Consider the following 25,094-nt stretch of genomic DNA (forward strand, 5'->3'; position numbering starts at 1 on the left):
CTGGACTGAGATTTAAAGCATGGAGCAATCGCTCGCTTTTTTAATGTCTAATCATCTTGTTTAATCCCGCCCCTTTTTTCAGCGCAGCACAACAGAATTTCGCACACACAAAGCCCGGTGTGACCGTAGCTTAATCCAGGGGTGCCCAAACTCTGTCCTAGAGGGCTCGAGTCAAGCTCTTAGTTCCAACCCCAATTAGACACACCTGAACCAGCTAATCAAGCTTTTTCTAGGTATATTAGAAACTTCCAAGTAGGTGTGTTGAAGGAAGTTGGAGCTAAACTATGCAGGACACTAGCCCTCCTGGACCAAGTTTGGGCATCACTGCCCTTATCCAATGATTTCAAATACAATTCCACAAAAACATGATTACTGGAGGGCCACATCTCTGCACAGTTTAGCTCCAACTCACATCTGCTTAATAGTTTCTAGTAGTGTTGAACACCTAGATTAGTTGGGTCAGGTGTGTTTGATAAGGGTTAGAGCAAAACGTGTAGAGCTGCGGCCCTCTATTAATTGAGTTTTAGATCTATGCCCTAATCCCTTCAAAGCAGGGTTGCCCAATCTTGGTTCCAGGTTGTCCTGAATAGTTTAGCTCCAACCCCGATCAGACGCTCCTGACCCAGATATTCAAGCTCTAAAGCTGCGGTCACACTTGACTTTTCCTCCCATAGACTTCCATTCATACGCACGCGAATGCGTCAGACAGGAAACGCGGGGTCATGCGTTAAGTTTCGCAGGTTGCTGCGGTGCAAAGTTCAAGCCTGGTAAACTCTAACCTGCTAAATCGCATCACTTGACTGCATGAGACCAATCGAGGATCAAAACAGGACCTCTCTGGGCAAAAATGTAAAACATGGAGCAATCGTTCACTTTTTTTAATGTCTAATAAGCTTGTTTAATCCCGCCCCTTTTCGCAACGGCGCACGAAGCTTTAAGCTGTGGTCACACTGGGCTTTGTGTGTGCGAAATTCTGTCGTACTGTGCTGCGAAAAGGGGCGGGATTAAACAAGATGATTAGACATTAAAAAAGTGAACGATTGCTCCATGTTTTAAATTTCTGTCCAGAGAGGTCACGTTTTGATCCTCGATTGGTCTCACACAGTCATGTGATGCGATTTCGCAGGTCAGAGTTCACCAAGCTTGAACTGTGCACCGCAGCGACATGCGAAACTTGACGCATGACCTTGCGTTTCCGGTCTGACGCATTCGCATGCGTATGAATGGAAGTCTATGGGAGGGAAAGCCCAGTGTGACTGCAGCTTTACAAAGCATGCTAAAAACAGCCTGGCAGTGTGTTGAGGCAAGTTAGAGCTAAATTCTTCAGGAGATCATCCCTTCAGAAGTTTAGACACTCCTGCGTCAAAGTTAACTGTTCTGCATCTTATTAAGATGCTCAAAGGAAACCTTTCATTGCACATTTTGTATGCTGGTTGACCCCCTCAAAAATACAAATTTTCGTATGAGTGAACTCTGCACTTCCTGTTGTATATTCTAAAACAGGGGTGACCACACTAAGTCCTGGAGAGCCGGTGTCCTCTAGAGTTTACCTCCAACTTGCTTCAACATACCTGCCAATAAGGTTCTAGCATACCTAGTAATGTCGCAGTCACACTAGAGTTTGTATGAGTGAAATGCTGTAGTACGGTGCTGCAAAAAGGGGTGGGATTAAACAAGATGATTAGATGTTTAAAAAAGCAAGTGATTGGTCCATATTTTAAATTTCTGTACAGAGAGGTCATGTTTTGATCCTTGATTGGTTTCATGCAATCATGTGCTGCGATTTCGCAGGTCAGAGTTTACCAAGCTTGAACTTTCCAATGCAGCAAATTGCAAAACTTGATGCACGACCTTGCTTTTCCTGTCTGACTCGTTCACGTGTGTATAAATGTAAGTCTATGGGGAGAAAAGTCCACTGTGACCGCAGCTTGAGCTCGATTAGCTGATTCAGTTGTGTCTAGTTGGGGTTGGAGCTTAACCTAGAGGAGAATAGCTCTCCAGGACTGAGTTTGGGCACCCCTGATTTGAGCACTTCGGTTTGGAATGACTCTTTAATATGGTGACCATGATTGTTCTCAGTCTGAAGTGCCCTTTAGAGGCCTATATATCCCATTTGGAATGCACATTCTGTAGAAATTTCTAAACAAGTGTTGCAGCTGGGCTCTACAGGACACCGGCCCTCCTGGAAGCGGATTGGAGTTGACTGTTTGTAGGGCCAGCAAAGGGTAAGTCTATAGTTCAATTTTGCTTTAAAAAGATTTAAAAGCCAAATGCACCTGTGCCAACTAATTAAGGTCTCGCATTAGAAATTTCCAGGAATGTGTGAGGCAAGTTGGAGCTAAATTCTTTAGGATAGTTGTCCTCCATGAGCAGGTGTGGAAATCCTTGGTTTTAAACCTAATACATTGTTCTGTATAATTCCAGAAATACTTGAAGAAAAGTGGAATGATTAAGGCAGCGTATTTCTAAATTGAAATTATTTTAGGTATTGCTGCCACCTAACTTCTTGGAAACCCAATAAAAACAGTTACCAAATTGTATGTAAAGGTGCAGTTGGTGACTTCTGAGAAACATGATCGATATTTCAATCCATTGCCCAAACAAAATGCCCCTCCTTTTGTCTGTATTTTCATCTTGTTTGGCTTTATGGGATAGTAACGTTTTTATTGTCATCCGGCCTCAGTCACACCCACTTCCATCTAGGACACTGCTCTAATGAAGCCCCATTTGGGTCTACTCAAGAGTTTTTCTGGAATGGGATAAAGTTGGTGTAGAGTATTTTCCGATGCCAAATGATGAAGATAACAGGAGCTAATTTTTTTAACCAGAATCATATATTTTCATTCAAACCCCTGCCTTCCCAAATTGCTCTGAAGGCAGGGCAGAAATAAGACATGCACTTATAGCCCCACCCTAAAGGCATTCCATGTGGTTAAATGTTTTGAGGGAGGGAAGGTTGTGGTGTTTAATTAAATATGGACATATCAATTTTTGCTAAATGATGATGTGCACAGGTACATTGTTTATAACAAGCTCACCTATATATATATATATATACATATAAGAAGAGGTAAAATTTGAATTCATGCTGACTTTAGACAGCTGATTTATTGGACAACTGTATTAGGACAAAACTGTCCTAATGCCAAAGCTAACATTATCGAAAGTTTGGCTTCTACTTCTTTAGGCTTCTGCTTTCTAATGTCTATCCAGTACTGAGAAGCTCTGTCTTGTCCATTGGATTGCCAGACAGAGAAGTGCGATTCGTCATTCCAGAGAATGCACGTCCACTGTGTGCTTTACGCCACTGCATCCAACGTTTTGCATTGCACTCGGTGATGTAAGCTGCTTGGTCTTGGAAACCCATGTCATAAAGCTCTACTCACTGTTCTTGAGTTAATCGGAAGGACACACAAAGTTTAGAGCTCTGTAATGATTAAATTAGAATTACCCATCAGCTTGGCAGCCCTAATAGTTTTTCTCTGCAGTGCCTTTCATAGACAATTTTATTCAGTTTTGAATGGAGCAATAAGGATACAAGATACTGATAAATGCAGTGGATTTGTTGCCAGATACTACTATAAAGGTACTCCTTGTCATGACCCAAACTTCAACAACTATAAGACTTTTTGTTCAATTTTCAGGCTTATGTGAAAGCACTGTTCGTGTCATGCATTTTCATATATAAAGCAAATTACAGAGACAGTTGGTATGTTTAGATTTTTCTTAGGAGACCATGTAACTATTGCATTAAAGCGAAGACAAAAGTCTTGTCGTCAATCGCAGTTGTAAGCATCAAATAATAACTTGACTTCTAGTTGATGATTTGTAAAAGTGTCAGAAGGTCGATTTTTCAGATGAATTATCTGTTGAACTGTATCCCAGTCAAAATCAGTCTGGTGAAGCTCTGGTTTGGTGAAGGAAAAATCATGGTTTGGGGTTACATTCAGTATGGGGGCATGTGAGAGATCAATAGAGTGGACATCAACAGCCTGAGGTATAAAGACGTTTGTGCTGCCCATTACATTCCGAACCACGGGAGAGGGCCAATTCTTCAGCAGGATAGCGCTCCTTCTCATACTTCAGCCTCCACATCAAAGTTCCTGAAAGCAAAAGGAGGTCAAGGTGCTCAAGGATTGGCCAGCCCAGTCACCAGACATGAACATTATTGAGCATGTCTGGGATAAGATGGAGGAAGCATTGAAGATGAATCCAAAGAATCTTGATGAACTCTGGGAGTCCTGCAAGAACGCTTTCTTTGCCATTCCAGATGACTTTATTAATAAGTTATTTGAGTCATTGCAGAGATGTATGGATGTAGTCCTCCAAGCTCATGGGAGTCATACACAATGTTAATTCTTTTTCCACTGCACCATGACTTTATCATCTATACTGTACATTATTTCTGTTAAGTGACAAGACTTTTGTCAGACCTTACTGTCCTAATTAAATATTTAAAAATCAATTCATGATCATGTTTTATTTTGGTAAAATAAGCGTAATCTAGAGGCCTTTGCCTTTTATATAAGCCACTTCTGATACCAAATGATCAACTAGAAGTCAAGATATTTGTTGTTCCTAAAACTTGGGATAGGCGACAAGGCTCTTATCAGGTAGTGTGGATAAGTGGTGTATATGATTCAGATCTTTATTTGTGTCAATACTACATGTGTAATCTAAGAGTTTTGTTTCATTTGTTGAAACCATTCCCAATGTATTTTACTTCACACTGTTCTCGTCCAACAAAACATTTTGATCTTCAACTACTTTCCCCTCAGAAAAGCTGACATGTTGATGTAATGTAATGTAATAATAGAACAAATACTCCAAGACAAAGTGTTGCATATTTCATGCAATAGTTGTAATAACTTACAAACATTCAAACAATACTAGTACATAATTTCTGCAAGTTAAATGTCAGGGGAAAAGCTTAGCATTATATAATTTACAACAACGACTAAGCATTCAAATACCAAGAGGCATTTCACAGTAAAGGTAGCATGGACTGTCACATGGTTGTACAGACAAGCATAATTCCTATGATATGACTGAGGCTGTAGTCATGGGAGCATCTGCGTTTGTTTGCTTTTTCTTGCACTTGATGCCAAGGAGGCTGCAGATCTTCATTAGCATCAGTTCTACAATCTCCTCCTCTTCAGAAGGCTGAGGGAAGAGAAATAGACCAGTCAGTTGACAGATTTATAAATGCAGAAATATAGCTGGATTGACTAAAAGATTTACTGTGGGGTGAAGTTGCTCTTCATTGAACGCCACCAAAATCACTGATATAAAGAGGTTGAGAACTACGAAAGTCATAAAGATGATGCAGGATCCGATCAGGAATGCTCCCAGAACCGGGTTGTAATCCAAAACCTGTTGGTAATTGATAGAGTGAGTGAATAAATTCTTAAAGACAATGAAAGTGAGAACCAATTTAGTATAAGTTCTTCAGTTTACCTCATCATAGTTAAAGATACCCAGTTGTAGGCAAATAATGGTCTGTGCAGCCTCAAGCAGAGTTCTGTACGAGTTGAGCCTCCAACCGTACATCAGATTGCACTGATGGGATTCAAAATTAAAGAAGTGTAAATATGCTTTGTCATTTATTTCACCAGTTTGACGCATGGCGATGTCCTTCTACTTCCCAATGGTTCCTGTGTCTAGTCAACACAACACTTTAAATAAGAGCTATGATGGCGAAGATTACTATCAAATTCATTTCATCTGGTTAGCTCATGCTATGGACTTGAGATAGCTACTGCTACTTTGTACTGTCAGGAGTTTGTAGACAAAGCTCACCTCAATGTGAGCTCAGCAGAAGTGCATGTTGAAGGCACAAAGTGACCACAAAGAGGGTGCATACAAGCACCTTTCCAAGAGCTAGAACGATGAATTGAGTCTCTAAAATCTTGTGGAATTAACATGTGCATGCAGGGCTTGACATTAACTTCTTTGATCCCCAGCCACTGTGGCTAGTAGATTTCCAACGTTACTAGCCACTCGCCATTTCCACTAGCCACACTATTCTTGTTGAGAAAAAATATTTTATATGCATAAGTTTGACTTTGACATGCTAAAATTACTTGATTTAGATGTTGTTATGTCCACATGACTTCTCATTCATTTAACTTCTTGTGTGTATTAGCTTGCTCAGTGTGCATGAGCAAATGGGTTGTTGCAATGCAATCAGTTGTTATTTCTCATGACTTTTCAGGACACAAAATTAAGAATACAAAAGAATATGTGTATTTTTTTTATCTCGAGCTCTTGAAAGCAGCAGGACTGTGGGTGCACGATCATCGATGTTTGTCCAGTCTATTTCAAAGGGAACCAATTGGACCAGTTGCGCTTCCTCTAGGCACGGTTGCTTCACTCAAGTAAACGGGAGCGCGCATCACATTACCTGTGTGCACGAGTGATCATCCTCTCGTTCGGTATTTATCTCCTTTTTTTTGCTGTTTTGCTGGCGCACACAGTTATTTTTGTCAGTCGTGCTGCTTCTCGATTCTAAGATCACTGCACAAATATTGGGCCATGCTTATTGTCGAACCCTGCTTTTAAGACAACTACAATTTAAAAATGATTTCCAACAAGCCAAAGTGGCTAGTGGAGGTGTCTGTCTAACCCGCCAGAGCTGAAATCTACCCGCATTTGGCGGGTTGGTGGGTGTTAATGTAAAGCCCTGCATGCATGTGACATGTTATGATCTGCAAGACCATAAAGGCCTCTCCATACTTCAAACAAAGTTATTTTTGTTCTTTGTTTAAGGGGAAAAAGAAGTTTGAGATACATGAACATTTTCGTAAATATTTGGCAAACAGCCTTCTTTATGAGAAGTGGCACCTCGCCATTTTTTACATTGTTTTTTATTTGTCAGGGACAGACACTGACTGGCATCGCCAGTGTGTGCAAACTCAGAAAATATGTGGCACATTGAGGTGGGCTTCTTGTTGAATGAGTGACCCTCTCAGAGTCTTTAAAATCTCTCCACAAGTGATCCTACAGGTGCGGATACATTTGTACCAGTTCTGCTACTTGACTTTCCAGTTTATTCATTAGGCTACTGATGTTGTTTTGGATGTTGTTCGTCTGTCTGACCTAACAAAGGTGTTTAGTAGCCTAAACCATGGATGTCAGACTCAATTCCTGGAGGGCCGCAGCCCTGCACAATTTAGTTCCAACCCTAATTATACACAGCTGATTATACTAATTAAGTCTTTCAGTCTTGTTTAAAACCTATAGAGGTAAGTGTGTTGAAGCAGGGCTGGAACTAAACTGCAGGCCTGCAGCCCACCAGGAACTGAGTTTGACATGCCTGGCCTAAAATAACTGCCCCAAAAGTTTGTTTTGGTAAGCAGTTTTGAATTGCCGAAACTAATTTTGTTGACATTATTTCAGTTTGTTCTTCAATTTTTGGTTCAAGTATACCAGAGCCTTAATTGAAGATGAAGTGTGCTAGGGCCATTAGGAGGATCACTGACCTTTAGACCAGGGGTGGCCAAACTCTGTCCTGGAGGCACAGTGTCCTGCAGATTTTAGCTCCAACACACCTGCAAGGATGTTTTTAGAAAGCCTTAGAGCTTGATTAGCTAGCCCGGGTGTGTCTGATTGGGGTTGGAATTAAACTTTGCAGAATACCGGCCCTCTAGGACCGAGTTTGGGCACCCCTGCTTTGGACAGTTAAACAGTTCAGCTTCAACCCTAATGAACCTCATATTATCTAGCTAAACAAGTCCTTCAGAATTAGTCCTTCAGGAAGGGGTGATGGTGTTATAACTAAATTCTGCAGGACTGTGTGCCGCCTCTGCTGCCATGGTTGTAGGCCTTGATCCTAGTTTGTTTTCATTATACATCCAAGAATGTCAGGGGAGTATGATTCTGTACTCACAGCAATGGAATAGGCTAAAAACATGATGGTCATGACCACGATGAACCCAGAGATATCTGTCCATGCCCGCTGCAGTGTGGAAGTGATCATGTGTAACTTGGGATTCAGTCTCAGCAGATGCCACAGCTTGATGGTGGCCAACAGAACCAAGAAAGCTATCAGATAGCCCAGTACAGCATCTGCAGTGGCAGTCTCATTAAAACTGACAAACCTGTTAGAGAAACAACTACATTAATTTTGAAGTATTTTCATTTGTTTACATGTATATTGCTCAGGAATTGACTGATTAATCTGAAAACATACTTTCACTCACATGTCTTTGTTATTTTGGTAATACTCAATGTCCCTGTTACCCAATATTGTTCTCTTGACAAACACCGATAATGCGCTCCAACTTAAAATGATGATGGCTAACTCTAAAAGATTCCACTTGCTTTTGAAATATGCCCATTTCTGCTGCTTCATCAGTTTTCCCTGTTAAATCCAGAGGAATATTGTCCATTATATCGTCACTGTCGCAGAATACACCATCTACTTAAGTGTCCCATGAGAGACCTTACCTGTAAAAACATGTAGTAAAGAATGAAGAGGAAATAGATGGCCTCTGATGCCATAACAAATACATGAAAACCACCAGAGGACTGATAAAGATGGACAGCCTGCACCTCACTTCGATATTGGAATGTACCTGCAAAAACGGCAAAATGATCATAAGTCCAGACTTTAAGAACATGGGAGTCTTTTGAAAATATCAGAAGGAGATTCCTCACCAACTCCTGTAGTCTCAAATATGAGTGTCACAATACAGAAGAGGTTAACATTTGCATTATAAACTGTGAACTCCACAAAAACAGCCCGCGTATACACATCCAGCCAGGTGTTGTCAAAAAGATACTGAAGAAGTCTGTAGAAATGAAAGAAAGATTCAACTGTTCAACTTGTAGGAAATCTAACCAACTAACAGGAAAGAAAGGATCAACTGTAACTTCTATTTTTGAATCTACAGTGGTTACACATAATGCTGCCTGTACCTGCTTGCATTCTTTTGATCTGGACCTAGGTCCACCACGAATCCTCCACCTTTATAAAGGGCCAGGCCACCCCAAACAGGGTTTGCCCGAAGTTTGGCCTGGGTTTGATAGTACCATGGTTTGAGTACAGTCTTAGAGCCATTCACATTTTTAGTCTGGTTCCAGCCTGGACTGTAAGAGCCCATGTCCTCTGATTCCCAGGAGTATGGGGCATGGCAATCACGAACAGAGTACTGCATGGGGTTAGCAATTTTACAAGTATCTCTTCTCACTCTAACCTGACGAATTCGAGCATTGCCAACAAGTTTTGAGTTTCCATCTGTTATGAAGCCTGAAATGGTATTGCACAACAAGTCTTACTCAACAATTTAAATTCAGTGGTACAAAAAGCTGACCAGTTTTTAACCTTTAATTAGTAGACAATGTAGTTTTAAAGTTTTTCCCAACCCCATTCCTGGAGACACACCAACAGTACATTTTGGAGGTGATGTGTCCATACTTGCTTACTAAATATTATGTGAAAACAATATGTGAGCCAAGATATATGTCCAAATTAATAATAACAGAAGACAAGAAGAACCTGGAATATCCAGTGGACAATTAACCTATCCCATTAGACACAGGAGAGAATTTATGAATGGAAGTGAAGTGACATTACTGATTCAGGGATGTCAGGTGATAATGACAACATGGTATATGTTGTTTCATTCATCAGATTATGTTGCTACTTATCTAACTGTTGTGAAGTTCAAATTCATAGATTGTACCTTTGGTGTCTCTACTAATGATAAGTTGAATCAAGTGCGTTTGACTAGGAAGTCTTTGACAATGGCTGTGTCCAAAATCACCTACTACTCCGTAGGTACAGCATTTGAATTTAAGTGAAGTTTATTTATAAACTAATTTTGAGAGGAGCAAATGATTATTATTGAACACGGCTGGTCCTGCATTAACTAACGATTCACCAATCAGATGATTCCTAACTCACTATAAATTACCAGAGTCTCTTACTACAGTTACCTATGCCTTGTAGAATCTCCCCTTCACCTTCACCTTTCCCTCTATAGCAAGGCACAGTGGCCCAGTGGTTAGCACTGTTGCCTTACAGCAAGAACATCACTGGTTCAAATCCTTGGATGTGCCACTTCTGCCCATTCCCCAGGTCCTGTACCATTACCTTGTTAACATACCTATATAAGATATTTCAAAAGGATACAGGTAGTAATAAAGCTATATAGACAAAAACGGCAAGCACTCCAAAAATCTGACACATGACATGACACATTAATCTTACCAAGCAGTGTAATATCCTGAGTTGTCATGCCAGAGCCTTGTACTTTGTAGCTCCCCCAGTGAAAAAGGGTTGGTCAGCAAGAACATGTCAATTCCTCCCCCTTTCCAACACTGGCTTTTCAGGGTCAGTCAAATGATGACTGGTTCAAAATCTACCTAAGCTCGAACTCCCCTCTCACCCTGCAAACGTGAGGGAGCCCCGGGCTCGAGGATCTTATGAGTTCAGGGCTCTGTCCCCGCACAACATAAAGTTGTTTATAATCAATCATCAGCTAAGTCTGAACTCTTGAAATATACCGTTGGGCTGTTAGAAAAATATGTTCTATAAAATGGAACTCGGACGTACTACATACACAATTTTGTCATCATGTGACCTACCTGTGCCAGTTGCATCACTTCACTCCTATCATGAATTCTCTTGCGGTGGATCACAGGATAGCGAAGTGTCCATTAGATGTACACTTCAGAATCTTGCCGGATGTAGTAGGTCCGGGTACTTCTCACATACCATTTTTTGAATTCCAGAAATTCAGACTCAGCTTGCACACTGTTTTTAGTGTACTACATATTATCAAACTATGCAATTTCAGACGCAGCTAATGTGTACAGATGGTATGGCTCCAGGAACAAGGTTGGGCAGGAATATATATATTTTTAAATAAGTATCTTACTGTGTTTTAGCATTACCATTAAAAAAAAATCATAATTCTTTTTTTTTTAATCTCTTGTTGAAACCCCCCCAAATACAAGCATAGACAGAACAAGATACCTGGATACTGCCCATACAGATTACGGAGCAAGGAAGAATTTGCCCAAATGAATATATCTTTGTGGTTCAGAGTCTCTGAAATGCCATTGCTGAAGCTCTGTCGAATATGATGTGTAAGGTAGTATGCATTTGGATCTCGCTGTCCATATGCAACCAAGAGAAGCATCCAGAGGAATCCGACATAAACTGCAATGTCAAAGGCTGTGTCAAACAAGCTGACCCTTGCATAAATAAAAGATAAGTTATAATCTCCTTACCGAGTATCTCTCGGATGAGTGCAAAAACTTTCTGTTCCTTGATCATGTTATTTCTCATTTTTTCTATATCAGTGGGAGGAGGAGGCTGATAGAAACTACATGTGCTGTCTCTCCTTGCAATTCTGACGGCATCAGGATCATCTGTGGAAAGACGTTTCAGGTGAAGTTTTACCACACTTATATCATGATTATCAAAGATGCTAAGTTAATTAAAGTTGCTGGTGGTCCCATTACCTGTGTTGGATAAAGTCTCATCAATTGAAACATCGCCATACTCATCTTGATCAACAGTTTTGAGTACAAGAGCAAAGAAGACTGCAAAGCCCAGTACCTAAACAGTCCAACACAAGACAATCAAGTCCAAGTCAATTTATCAACAAAATGTCTAGAGCAGTGTTTCTCAACTATCTTCCTGAAGGCACACCAACAATACACATTTTCAACCTCTTCCTAATCATACACACCTGAATCAACTTACTAGAACAAAATAAGAGATTCCAAGTTAATGGGTCAGATAAGGAAGACATTTAAAATATATGCCTCCAGGAAACACTGGTCTAGAGCAGTGTTTCCCAACCCTGTTCCTGGAGGCACACCAACAGTACATATTTTGGATGTCTCCGTTATCTGACCCATTAACTTCAGGTTTTGGAGTCTCTTCTGATGTTTTGATAAGATGATTCAGGTGTGTTTGATTAGGGAGAGGTTGAAAATGTGGACTGTTGGTGTGCCTTCGGGAACAGGGTTGGCATACCTGCAAACACTCCCGTTTTTCCTGGGAGTCTCTTGTATTTCAGACCCATTTCCCGCCACCCTCCCATTTTGTTATTTCTCCTGTAAAACTTCCATAAAAATGGAACATCCCCCGATCACCATGACTGCCTGAAACCCGGTCCCCAGTACAGCTACTAACACCACAAACATCACCGCGCACCTGGCTCCCAAATGTTGGCAGGCATGGTCTAGAGGACACTTCTTGCAATATATACTAAAAGCGAGGTCTTGTGTCTGCATTATATCTTACTTTTACAGGTTGGGTGATGAAGAGGCTTTCAAAGAATGACACCACCATTGAGATAAGCCAGCTGATGGAGCGCTCCTTTCCATATGTCAACCCATACAGCATTGTGAAGTATGCTGAAACGCCACTGGTGGCTAGGACAAGAAACCAACCAACAAACACAAACCACCAGGGCAATCCTTTCTGACAACACTTTCTACTTTTTTCCTTTTCACTGCCCTCTGATGGGCTGGAGCTACGAGTATGCATACCAGAAAAGGAGACACGAGGTTCAAGTAAGTTCTTCATGCCTTGCACCTGCAATACGGCCCGAGTGTAGCTGTCTGGCTTTGAGAAAGATGAGGGCTCTAGCAGTCTCAGCTCTCTCTCCACATTATGCAGCTGCTTGTAGAGATATTGGCTGTAGACACTGTGTTTTTCATTACACTCTTGGCCTTCACAAAAACTGCTCTCTGTGGTGGGAACAAAAACATTATTGTTTCATGTGAGAGCTGAAAATGGGTTTGCCTCTTTCTTATTTTTTACTCATGTCAGTCTAAGGTAACACAAGTAAACACATCATGCAGATCAAAATCCAAAATTACGTAGTTTATTTATAAACTAATTTTGAGATGTCCACGTGCTTATGATTGATCACCGCTGGAATTAGCTAACACATGATTCACTAATTGGATGATTCCTAACTCACTATAAATGACCAGAGTCTCTTACCTCCGCTATCTTCACCTTGAAGAATCCCCCCTTCCACCCCTACCCCTCCTCTTTTCCCTTAATAGGCCGGCATGGTGGCCCAGTGATTAGCACTGTTGCCTCACAGCAAGAACATCACTCGTTCAAGTCCTTAACAGGTCAGTCGACATTTCTGTGTGGAGTTTACATGTTCTCCCAGTGCTTGCAAAGGTTTATCCCAAGTTCTCTGGCTTCCTCCCACAGTCCAAATACATATGTCATAGGTGAATTGACCAATCCAAAATGGCACTATAGTACAGCTCATAACCAGCAGTATATCTCTATGTAGAAATTCCTAATTTGTCAGTAGCCCTAAATAAGAGGGGAGTTCTCGAAACCTTACTGAGCTCAAAATTCCCTTTTGTCCTGCCAATCAGTCTCAGCGGTTAAAGTAAGCGATCGAATTTTAAATTCTAATTGGAGTGCAAGCTTGAAATTGGAAATTAGAATTATGTTATGAAACCAACTGCTTTGCCTGGACTCACCTTTAAGATTTACACGCCCAAGGGAGGCAGCAAGAGTTTGCTCGTTTTTAGATGAGTCATTGTAAAACTCATTTCCAACTCGATTATGTTGTTGAATTATCTCTTCAACTAATGACAAGAGATTGTTGATATCTGTTTTCGTGGGATCTAGTTCTATCCTTGGAACAGGTCGTCTCATAACCTTATAGAGTGACTGTGCTATCCGTTTGATGTTCTGAAAAAAAGAATAATAATTAAATATAGTCATAAAACAGCAACCATTATGACTAAAGCTGAGGTCACACTGCACTTTTCATCCCATAGAGTTGTATTCATACACACGCGAATGCGACACTGGAAATGGAAGCTTCTGTGACAAATTTCACAATTCCCTGCCTTGAAAAGTTCAAGCTTGATGAACTCTGACCTGCGAAATCACATCACGTGATTGCGTGATACCAATCAAAGATCAAAACATGACCTCTCTGTACATAAATTTAAAATATGGACCAATCGCTCGCACGCTCGTCATCTTGTTTAATCCCGCCCCTTTTCACAGCGTCGTACAACAATTTGGCATGCTCAAACTCTACTGTGACCATGGCATAAGAGATAAGTAGGACTAACCTTCATTACAGTATCAGGTGTGATTTCCTTGTGATTATCGTGTAGAGGCTGGTTTGGAGATACCCTTCCAGTTTTGCCTTGCTTTGTGGAGTCTAACTTTGACCGTTGCTTTGAAGACGATTCAGATTTTTGCTCTCTTGGACAAGCATTTCTGAAGATGCTCACAATGAGGAGATTGATTGGAAACATGATAATGGAACTTTGAATGCCAATCATGACCTGTTGCCAGGTGAACTCAATTTTACCTGTAGTCAATGCAAGGAGATATATGGAAATATGTTGTGAGTCAAGAAAAGATTTACAGGGGTGTCAAACTCTGCTCTGGACAGTTTAGCTTTAGCTCTAATTAAACACATCTGATTAGAAGGGTTGGATCTAAACTCTGCAGGGCTGCAACCCTCCGGTAACTTAGTTTGACACCACTGATTTAGAAGGTATGCTTACAAGTTTCAAGAATAAGGGAAATTATGGCAACATGGAGACTATACATTTACTTCTCTATACCAAGTCCAGTTAATTAAAAATATTTTGGCATGATATTCTTTTTTTTAATTAGCAAACTCTGTACATTTTTTTTTACTACTGGATATATGCTGGGCGCCTTTGATGGCTGTCACATACCAATAACTGTACTACTAATGAACAGTGGAGATTTATTGCACTTAGTGTGGTGTAATGGACATCTATTAGCATGATAAAAGCCAGCAGAACAATATGCCATAGTCATTATTTACTACATTGCTCATGGGAACTTTCTAGAGATTGTTTTATTGGCCATACCCAGGTCCATAGTCTGCTCTGAAGGGTCTGACGGGATACCCCAGAACATGATACTGGTCAACATCGTGCAGAGCAGTAGTGAAAAACAGCAGGAGACGCGTTGAACTCGAGTGAAATTACTACTCGGAGGGCGACTGATTACAGAAAACCAGATGTGACCATCACGGAAATCTTTTGCAGTCTTTGCGAAGAACAGATTACTGAAAAAATTGAAGACATTAGGGTTAATGATAAAGTAACCTACATTTTGTATCACATTTGAAAACATATCCCAAAAACTTGATCTTACAGTTACATACCTAAATCTTTTTAGGTCCATCTCTGTTGCTACAGGGAAAACTTTATCTAGTGTACATTCTCCCAAGTCAATAGACAACCACGAGTTGCACAGGAAGTGCCACTTCTGCCCATTCTCCAGGTCCTGTACCATTACCTTGTTAACATACCTTTAATTGATATTTCAAAAGGATAGAGTAAGTAATGAAGCTATGAACAAAAATGGCATGCACTCCAAAAATCTAACACATATGACACATTAACCTTACCAAGCAGGGTAATATCCTGAGTTGTCATGCCAGAGCCTTATACTTTGTAGCTCCCCCAATGAAAATGGGGTGGTCAGCAAGAACAAGTCAAGTCCTCCCCTTTCAAACACTGGCTTTTCAGTGTCAGTCAAATGATGAGGTTCACTTTCTCCCTCTGAGCCCTGTAAAGTCACTGTCACCTAGAGTATAGATATGGCAGTGTTAATTTAGAAAGGAATAGTAGTATTTCTGAAAACTAAAGCTGTATGGCACTAACCTGAGAAGAGGTGGAGGCCCCACGACGTTGTCCTGTGTTGATACTCAGTAAATAACGATATTCAGCTAAGGGATCATTGTCCTCAAGTACTGTGACCTTCACCTTTAAATATGCACATTAACATAAAAATGATTGTTAACATATGGTTATGTTAAGGTGGGTGTGATATTTGCCAAGTAGGATGTGATCCTGGATTAACATTTATCATTCTTGTTCGAAAATGTAATCCATACCAATTCCCTACTGCTAAACCTACCTTTAACTGTAAATGATTCCCAAAATCACTCACTCACTCACATTTGGCTTAGTCCCCAATTTCTCAGGAGTCACCACAGCTGAATCAACCACTAATTACTCTGGCATATGTTTTATGCAGTGGATGCCCTTCCAGCCACAATCTAGCACTGGGAAACACCCACACACTCTCTTATTCATTATGGCCAATTTAGTTTACCCAATTCACCTATATGACATGTCTTTGGACTGTTGGGCAACCTGCAGCACCCAGGGGAAACCCACACAAACACGGAGAGAATGTAAACTTCAAACAGAAATGCCTCCTGGCCCATCGGGACTTAAAGCAGCGACCTTCTTGCCTTTAGGCAACAGTGCTAACCACTGAGCCACCGTGCCACCCATTCCTAAAATTAGAGAGGATTAATAGTTGGATAACAGATTTAGAAGCACAAACCTAACTGTAAACATTAACCGTAATCTTATACCTTAAATCTGATGGCTGATTGGAATGTTGGTGTTTCTCCAGGAACATGCCCTACTTGGTGAAATCACACTATGGTTTAAATTAATAATTATGTAAGTTTATCCCAAATCAAAACCTTGACTGCATCTTGGATGTCCTTTCTTCGTGCCCATATCACAACCAACAGGTAAGCAAGTATGATGGCGCCTACAAAACACACCACCACCGGGTTGTTGACGAAGGTTGCAAAGAGTTCAGCAGTGCGGGACACATCAACCACATTGGGCATGACAAAGAAGGAGCTTCCAAAAAATGTCAAATGGGTACACAGGCATTGAGTAACCAATGTTGTAGTACGAGGGCCAACCTGAAATGAGACAAACATTGGTGAAATCATACATAGTGGTCAAGTTACTTAACAAAACAGAATTTTTTTGCAAATAAGAAGTGATATTTTTAACCAGGTCAATATAGACATTAAATCACTGTCAGTTTGAATGGACATTTAAGACTTTGATTTTTAAGCTTACCCTACAGCCTTCACCACTCCAGTTGGCCTTTATCTCATCCCAGTACAAACAATCAGCAGCAATGGTTGTGATATAAACCAAAGCATTAGATGAATTTACCCCTGCTCCAACAATAGGCCTCACCAAAAGGTAGTAAACGCCTACATCCATTGCCATCTCTGTAGGGTTTAGGACCCATGTGTATCTCTCCTCTGTACCAGACAAATGTAACAGAAAACTTTTCAGTCTTTTGCAAAGAGTATTTCAAAAATTCTATGTAATAGTTTACATTTTATATCAACCTTCAGATTTTCCTTCGTGAGGCAGTTGTATCCGAGCCTCATTATTTGTATCGTTAGGGTAGTCCTGAAAACCCAGGAGCAACTGTAGAGGTATCTCTTCTGAGGTTTCTAACTTGATAACAAGAGATATATTGGGTGCAGTCACATTAATGGCCACAGTGCTGAAGTTTCCCAGTTCTAGAAGAGTTTGATTAACCTCCGCCACCTGCGTCCTTGGTAAGAAAATCTAAGAAATTATAAAGTTTTGAATGTTTATAACTTAAAGTGTAAAGCCAGGTTTTTGGCCTCATTTTGTTAGAAACTTCCTGTCAATCTCCTTTTACCTCAATCTCCTCAGTAAGGTTTGCCACTGAAATCTCTGAGCCATTCATATTTGTAAGAGAGAGAGAACCCACTGATCCACTGATTTGTTTGCCTTCACACCGCGAGAATGGATTTATGTCGAAGCTTGTCATCTGCGATAAATTCAAGAGCAAGTTAATATTACAGTAATCCACTTTTTCAATTTTACCTCACAGACAAAGTCCTTCTATGTTGCTTATAGGGGAGTGGTGTCAAAGCACATCAACTGTTCATGAGGCACCTCAAGGGTCAATGCTTGGACCTGTTACCTTCTCCATATATACTACATTACTAGGATATATAATGATATATCATGGTTTCTCTTTCCAGTGCTACATGGGTGACAGGCAACTCAAATTGTTTCATTACAGCCAAACAATCACACAGTTGCTGTGTGAATATGTCTGACTGTCCAGCCTGATCTTACGAGAAAATGTAAGTATTTTACGTTTTGTCAGTTTAGTGGCGTTTTGTCAATTTGTTCGAATTCGTACGAGTTCAGTCCGATTTTAAAAAGGAGGGGTGGCACCTAACCCCACCCCTAAACCCAACCGTCATTTCATACGAATTAGCCACTAAATGAAAAAGTTACGAATTGCTTGAGATTGTGTTGGACTGTCAGACATCTCTGACATTTCTAGCCACTTCAAGAGTTCATCATCTACAATAGCTAGGCTTTTTAACAATAATTGAAACTATATTAGCCAGAAAACTTTAGGGGCTGCAGGTTTACAATCACACAAAATTACAAATTTCAAGCCATTTCTAACTGAACATGAAGCACAGATCTTCATCGAGGCTAGGCTAGACTTTTGTAGGTTAGGAACCATGTTAACTCTTCTGTATGTTGATTATTATCTTGACCAGGGGTACTTAACCCTGTTCCAGGAGATCTACCTTCCTGCAAGTTAAGCTCCAATCCTGATCAAACAGCTAAACCAACTTTGTAGGATCTGTAAGAGCACTTGCGTTTGATTGAGTTTGTGGCTGATCTCTGCTGTAAGGTAGATCTCCAGGAACATGGTTGGGCACCCCTGATCTAGCAGGTATCCATTACTATGTATTTATAGTACCTCGTGTTATTGGCTATTAAGATTACTTGCATTTGACTTCCTATAGAGGAGGAGAGGTTAGATTGTCAATACTCACCCGTACATCTACTGGTTCATTGCGAGAAATGACATCAGAACCCAGAGATGGAAGCTTAAAGCTGGCAGAGCTGTTCTTCTGAACGTTAAAAGTCTGTTTCTGCAGACCATCTGATGATATTCTAAAATAACACAATTTGTTTTCTTAGGCAGACATGTAAATCCCTCTAAAACTGAAAGAATTATGTTGGGACTTGTACAGTATTGTTCAAAATAATAGCAGTACAACTTGACTAACCAGAATAATCCAGGTTTTTAGTATATTTCTTTATTGAAACATGGCAAAAAAGTTACCAGTAGGAGCAGTAGATTATCAGAAAACAAACAAGACCCAGCATTCATAGTATGCACACTCTTAAGGCTGTACAATTGGGCAATTAGTTGAAAGGGGGTGTTAAAAAAAAGCAGTGTCTGCCATTCAATGTACAAACTCAAAACTATTTTGTACAAACATTTGTGTTTCTGGGATTTTGCAATCCTGTGATCTAAACTAAACTAATATTTAGTTGCTGCTTCACATCTGTGTGGCATAGAGTAAACCAACTTTCAGCTGTTATTCCACACCATGATTATTTAACAACATTCCACAATTCATTTGCATTTCTTGGTTTTGCTTCAGAAACAGCATTTTTTATATCACCCCACAAGTTCTCGATTGGATTAAAGTCCGGGCATTGGGCTGGCCACTCCATAACATTAATTTTGTTGGTTTGGAACCAAGACTTTGCTCATTTACTAGTGTATTTGTGGTCATTGTCTCTTTAAAACAACAATTTCAAGGGCATGTCCTCTTCAGCATAAGGCAACATGACCTCTTCAAGTATTTTGACATGCAAACTGATCCATGACCCCTGGTATGTGATAAATAGGCCCAACACCATAGTAGGAGAAACATGCCCATATCATGATGCTTGCACCACCATGCTTCACTGTCTTCACTGTGTACTGTGGCTTAATTTCAGATTTTGGGGGTCATCTCACAAACTGTTTGTGGCCCTTGGACCCAAAAAGGACAATTTTACTCCCATTAGTCCACAAAATGTTCCTCCATTTCTCTTTAGGCCAGTTGATGTGTTCTTTGGCAAATTGTAATCTATTCTGCACATGCCTTTTTTTAACAGAGGGACTTTGCAAGGGATTCTTGAAAATAGATTAGCTTCACACAGATGTCTTCTAACTGTCACAGCACTTACAGGTAACTCCAGGCTGTCTTTGATCATCCTGGAGGTGATCATTGGCTGAGCCTTTGCCATTCTGGTTATTATTCTATCCATGTTGATGGCTGTCTTCCATTTTCTTCCACGTCTCTTTGGTTTTGCCCTCCATTTTAAAGCATTGGAGATCATTTTAGCTGAACAGCCTATCATTTTTGCACCTCTTTATAGCTTTTCCCCTGTCCAATCAACTTTTTAATCCAAGTACGCTGTTCTTCTCAATGTCTTGAATGACCCATTTGCCTCAGGCTTTCAAATGCATGTTCAACAAGTGCAAGCATCATCCTTAAATAGGGGTCACCTGATTCACACCTGTTTCACAAAACTGATGACCTCACTGACAATGCCACACTGCTATTTTTTGAACACACCCCTTTCAACTAATTGCCCAATTGCACAGCCTTAAGAGCGTGCATATCATGAATGCTGGGTCTTGTTTGTTTTCTGAGAATGCACCTACTGGTAACTTGTTTGCCATGTATCAATAAAGAAATATACAAAAAAAAAACTGGATTATTCTGGTTAGTCACATTGTACTGCTATTATTTTGAACAATACTGTAGTTTATGTCAGTGTGACATAACAGTTTGGTCCCCATAACAATTAGCCTTTCATTTTGTAGGAATACTTCGGTAATGTTAGGTAAAATGTACCAAATTATATCCTGCTAAAGGAAATAAAAATGTCCATGCTGCCTAAAATATAATTACCACCATAAGCTTTTGAATACTAATAGGAAATCATAATGAATTCTATTTCCTTTTCAATGCAAAATGGTCAAAACCAATGGTCATTTCATGGCCTAGTTTTTCTTTTTCTTTTAGAATATTCTGTAAGTCTACATCACAACACACAATATAAGTTAGAATGTACAAAGCACATTAAGGAAGCGAAATCAGTTTTATATTGGGTTAGGGACAATACATGCCTTAACCTACCACCATTTTGTGCTTACCTGTTAACATATAAACCAAATACAGAAGTGCTAAGTACAATTGGCTCCTGATTAACTTTTTTCCCAGCCAACAAGGCACTCTGAACATTGCCCACAGTGTTTAGCAAATGCCCCGAGATCTCATTCTGTAACAGAAAGGAATGAAAACATCGTCAAGAATGATGGTTTTGAATCAGCACATGGAACAATGCTTGTGTGTTGTGAACTACCTGTTTAGAAGTACTGGAGGAAACTTTGATGATGTTACTGACAGCATCAATAATTGGCGTTGATGCTTGCAGAATTTGTTCAGAGGACTCATCACCAGCATATGTCAAAGAGACCAGGGACTTACTGAGATTTGTGAGCAGAGAACTAGCCTGTAACTATAGTCAGAATAAAAGAATTGGGAGAGGTGTATTGCTACAAGGCATTGCTATCATTCAAATCAGTTGTTCTCAACCCTGTTCCTGAAGCCCCCTGCACATTGGGACACTGACTATGACAGGGGATCGACCTTGCTCCCTGTTTTTTTACGCTGCATATTGAGGGACTTTTAAGTGCACTGGTCAAATTTTGCGATTGACACAGCACTTCAAATGGTTGACTCCCTTATCAGTGCCTTGACTATTGAACAAGGCAGCTGATTGAGATGTACCCAACAGTCAACGTAGAGTCCAGGCGGGGATAAAGAAACATGGTTGAGAACTGAATGATCTAAATTCATTCAGACTTTTTTTTTCAAAAGTACCTGGGTAGAGTCTGTCAACTCATGACCTTGTGTGGTAAGGCCTGCAACCACATTTGCACTCATCTGGACTTCTGCTGGATTTTTTGGAGGGATGGAACTTATGGCAGTACTTAAACTCTGCAACATCTGATTTCTCAGCTTTAGTCAAAAGAGGCAAATTTGGTTATTCATAAATCACAACAAAGGGAAAATTAGAGAGAAAGATGGGGAATATAATTTTCATATTTCCCATAGACCACCTCATTTTTGACAGTGCCATTCTGTTCTTCAGGTAATGCATTGTTCAGTCTGTGGGACACCGACTGAAACATCTGTGCCAGCGCGGCCCCAGTAAGTCGACCTTGTTGCTGCAGGTGAAAGACCTGGTTGGAGACCAGTGCCTGTAGATCTTTAACTGTGGGCTTTGTACTGGTGTCCTTTACCTGGAATATCATGTACAACTATTTAATTCACACAGTTGTCAATATTTTTATCTAATCATCATCCTTTGTGTCTGTCACAATAACAAGGTTTCCATTGTCCTGTTAATGTGTATTTTAAAGAATCACATGAGATAGGATTAATGGAAATGCCAAGTTTGGTATACAAATCCCTTAATTTGCAAATTGCAAATTTGAGGTGGTTTTTGGACTTGTTAATGCCAACACAGGCTCATTGGGGATACGTATCCCTGTCTATATTCCTGGAAACTGCGAAAGATGTACCCAGAGGTATATCTAGATCTATTTCGTCTGTAAAATGAACGGTATGGGGCTGTATGACACTGCTGATGGCTTCTGTTTCTTTTCGTGCTATGGCTGACCGCTTGATCTGTGAGGACGGCTTTTCCAGTGTTTGCCTAGTAGCAGAGCGGAGCGGAGCGGAGTTAACCGCGATGATGGGGTTCGAGTCCTGCAAAGAAGGTTTCCATAAAAAAGGTAAAACAAAAGCAAAGTATAAATAAATAAACAACAAGCTGAAAACGTGGTGAAATCACATGACCATGACGGCTTTACGTTTTCTAGATTGCTTTTGAAAACACTATCGGTTGTGTTAAGGGAAGGATCAGTCAGTCAACAACAACCTGGCGAAGTGTATATTGCGCCCTCTGGAGGATTTACACAAGAAGAGGACAGAGAAATTTGAGATCATCAAAAAGCATACACAGCGGCCTCTGGTAGATATGCAAAAACAAAATCTGCGAGCAGATGTACCTCCAGTTACGTATTTCGCTGCCCCCAGAAATGTAGACCTGGGTACATATCTGCAATGAGCCTGGATTGGTTAATGCAAATAATGGGAGACAGAAACACATTTGTCAAATAAACTAAAAATACCTACTAAAAAATTAAAGGCTTGTTTATTCAGCTTTTAGATGATGTATTAATGTCGATTTCGAGTTGAAATTGACACTTTTGACTGGTTTTGTGATCCAGGGCCACATACAGTGTGGCCCTGGAAAGACTAGACTTTTACCAGATGTTGTATTGGACATACATGGTTATCCCATGCTTTTTTGCTCAAAGGTGAAGACCCTACTCAATGTTTGTACTGCACAATTTCTCTCACAGTAAAACACGTTTTACTGGACTGTCCTGCTTTTATTGATTACAGAAGACTTTTTTATGATCAGACATACTGTCAAAATTTCCTTGCTGTTAAACATCATTTGGGAAATATTTAAAAAAGAAAAAAAAATTCAACCGGGGGCTAATAATTCTGACTTCAACTATAGTATATATATATATATATATATAAACAAGTATTGGGTGCAATATTTTAAGGGCAGAATTTGGCAATTCAGCTGAAATGACTTGAAAAAATGCTTGTAAACCAATGAAATCTACTACAAACCCAAGTGGTGATAGAAGTGTCAGCAGTAACACCTGCTGTGTTCTTCACAGTGATAACCACCGTCAGCTTGTAGTTCCCATGTTCGTTCCCTAGAGGGAGGTAAAGCGACTCCACTGTGGGCTTAGCACCACAGTAAATATGTTCACCTGAAAAAAAAAAGGTCCAAATACAAGAAGTTACACTGGTTTTACCTTCATCAGGAAAAGCTAAATTTAGATTATCTCACCACTTGCAGTTTTGAAGCAGAATGTACAGGGTTCAGCTTTACAAAACGTTGGATCTACAGAGCAGCTGAAGTTAAAGGGAGAGAGAACATCACCCTCGTGAGGGCTAATGGTGCAGGAGGGAGGACGAAAGATGTCAGGGAGCGTTACAGGGGGGTTTTCAGCAGTGTGAGAAGGCGAGACAGTAGTTAACGTATCTGCTTCTGATGGCTTCTCTGTGCTGGATGAATCAGGGATTGAGATATTGTATCTAGCAGATCCAGACAAGCTGTCTTTGATACCTAGAAAACACAAGCAGGCAATGTTTTTCAAAACAAGGTTGATATTTGAAAGCACCAAAACCAACATGACCTCGGCCCTTTTTTGACATTTCTGATATAATTAATGAACACATCCCTTAGCGTAATTGACAGCAAGCGCATACCTGTCAACCCTCCTGTTTTTGTCTGGATTCTCCACTACTTTACCATTCTATCCTATTATCATCCAGTTTAAGTATATTCCAGTATTTCTGCCATATTTTTTATCTTTCTATGAAAGTGGAAGTAACATCAACACTGAGCCGATCTCAAATCTGAAATCATTGCAAGATTAAAAAATCCCGTATTTTTACATCCTAGTGTTGACAGGTTTTGGGACTTGGTTCGACACTAAGGTTAAAAGCCCTTCGTGGTAACACTTTACTTGAAGGGGGTCATGATGTGACAAAGGAGATTTGATGCATACTTAAGACAACTGTCATTAACTGTCATTCGCTCAGTCATGTCTTTTTAAGTACAACATTGACATTGTTTGAGATGTCTTTGTTTTGACATCTCGATATAACTAAATACTGTCTTCATTGTCTTTGTCATGACAACTAGAGATTTCCAAGACAACATAGCGTGTCATAAATCTGTCATAAACAAGATGAATCCATTAGAATTGTGTGTTGAATATGTTTCTGATCACTTTTTTTTCAGTGGAACAAAAAGAATTTGTCATTAAAAATACTAAGTAAAAGTGTCAACTCTGTCAAATAATTTTATAACAGCATCATTTAATTTTTGTTTGACATTTAATTATATTTTAATGACAAATTCAATTTGAACCATTTAAGCTGAGGTTTAGAAAAATATTAATGACGCTGTTATAAAATTCATGACACGGTTATAATGACCTCATGACAATCATGTTTATGACGGTAATGTTGTCTTGGTAATGCCAAGTTGTCATAACAAAGACACCACAAACAATGTTATCTTTGCATTTAAAATGCTTGTCATGTCATCATTATAAAGGTTTCATGTCTTATGAACACCCCCTTCAAGTAATGTGTTACCTTTTTTATTTATTTTTTACCTTTGAGGGGTTTTGGCCATTTCCAGGCTGGTTTCCAGCCATTTCCATCCTGGTCTTAGCTGGTCAGGTTGGAAAATGACCAGCTAAAACCATCTTGACCCGCCTGGTTTAAGATGAACATAGCTGGTTTTGGCTG

At 40.0% G+C, this 25,094-nt stretch overlaps 1 protein-coding gene across 1 annotated transcript in view; it reads right to left on the reverse strand.

The window, feature by feature from the left end:
• Positions 1–4,839: 4,839 nt before the first annotated feature.
• Positions 4,840–25,094, reverse strand: part of pkd1l2a (polycystic kidney disease 1 like 2a) — a 58,706-nt gene continuing 38,451 nt past the window's right edge. The window contains exons 13-41 of the mRNA XM_056462327.1: positions 23,620–23,898; positions 23,394–23,539; positions 21,800–21,982; positions 21,561–21,698; positions 21,040–21,195; positions 20,831–20,955; positions 18,663–18,783; positions 17,495–17,626; positions 17,172–17,397; positions 16,891–17,081; positions 16,497–16,727; positions 15,661–15,762; positions 15,405–15,583; positions 15,159–15,305; positions 14,860–15,059; positions 14,080–14,324; positions 13,474–13,687; positions 12,263–12,711; positions 11,473–11,569; positions 11,239–11,379; positions 10,982–11,167; positions 8,920–9,250; positions 8,659–8,792; positions 8,449–8,576; positions 8,202–8,362; positions 7,889–8,099; positions 5,458–5,559; positions 5,242–5,373; positions 4,840–5,163 (exon numbers count right to left, since the gene is read on the reverse strand). Coding sequence (XP_056318302.1) covers positions 5,038–5,163; positions 5,242–5,373; positions 5,458–5,559; positions 7,889–8,099; positions 8,202–8,362; positions 8,449–8,576; positions 8,659–8,792; positions 8,920–9,250; positions 10,982–11,167; positions 11,239–11,379; positions 11,473–11,569; positions 12,263–12,711; positions 13,474–13,687; positions 14,080–14,324; positions 14,860–15,059; positions 15,159–15,305; positions 15,405–15,583; positions 15,661–15,762; positions 16,497–16,727; positions 16,891–17,081; positions 17,172–17,397; positions 17,495–17,626; positions 18,663–18,783; positions 20,831–20,955; positions 21,040–21,195; positions 21,561–21,698; positions 21,800–21,982; positions 23,394–23,539; positions 23,620–23,898 — 5,213 coding nt within the window. The 3' untranslated portion in view covers positions 4,840–5,037. The remainder of the gene's footprint in view (positions 5,164–5,241; positions 5,374–5,457; positions 5,560–7,888; positions 8,100–8,201; positions 8,363–8,448; positions 8,577–8,658; positions 8,793–8,919; positions 9,251–10,981; positions 11,168–11,238; positions 11,380–11,472; positions 11,570–12,262; positions 12,712–13,473; positions 13,688–14,079; positions 14,325–14,859; positions 15,060–15,158; positions 15,306–15,404; positions 15,584–15,660; positions 15,763–16,496; positions 16,728–16,890; positions 17,082–17,171; positions 17,398–17,494; positions 17,627–18,662; positions 18,784–20,830; positions 20,956–21,039; positions 21,196–21,560; positions 21,699–21,799; positions 21,983–23,393; positions 23,540–23,619; positions 23,899–25,094) is intronic.

This window comes from Danio aesculapii, chromosome 7 (genome assembly GCF_903798145.1).
Source record: "Danio aesculapii chromosome 7, fDanAes4.1, whole genome shotgun sequence".
In the NCBI taxonomy this organism is placed as follows: domain Eukaryota; kingdom Metazoa; phylum Chordata; class Actinopteri; order Cypriniformes; family Danionidae; genus Danio; species Danio aesculapii.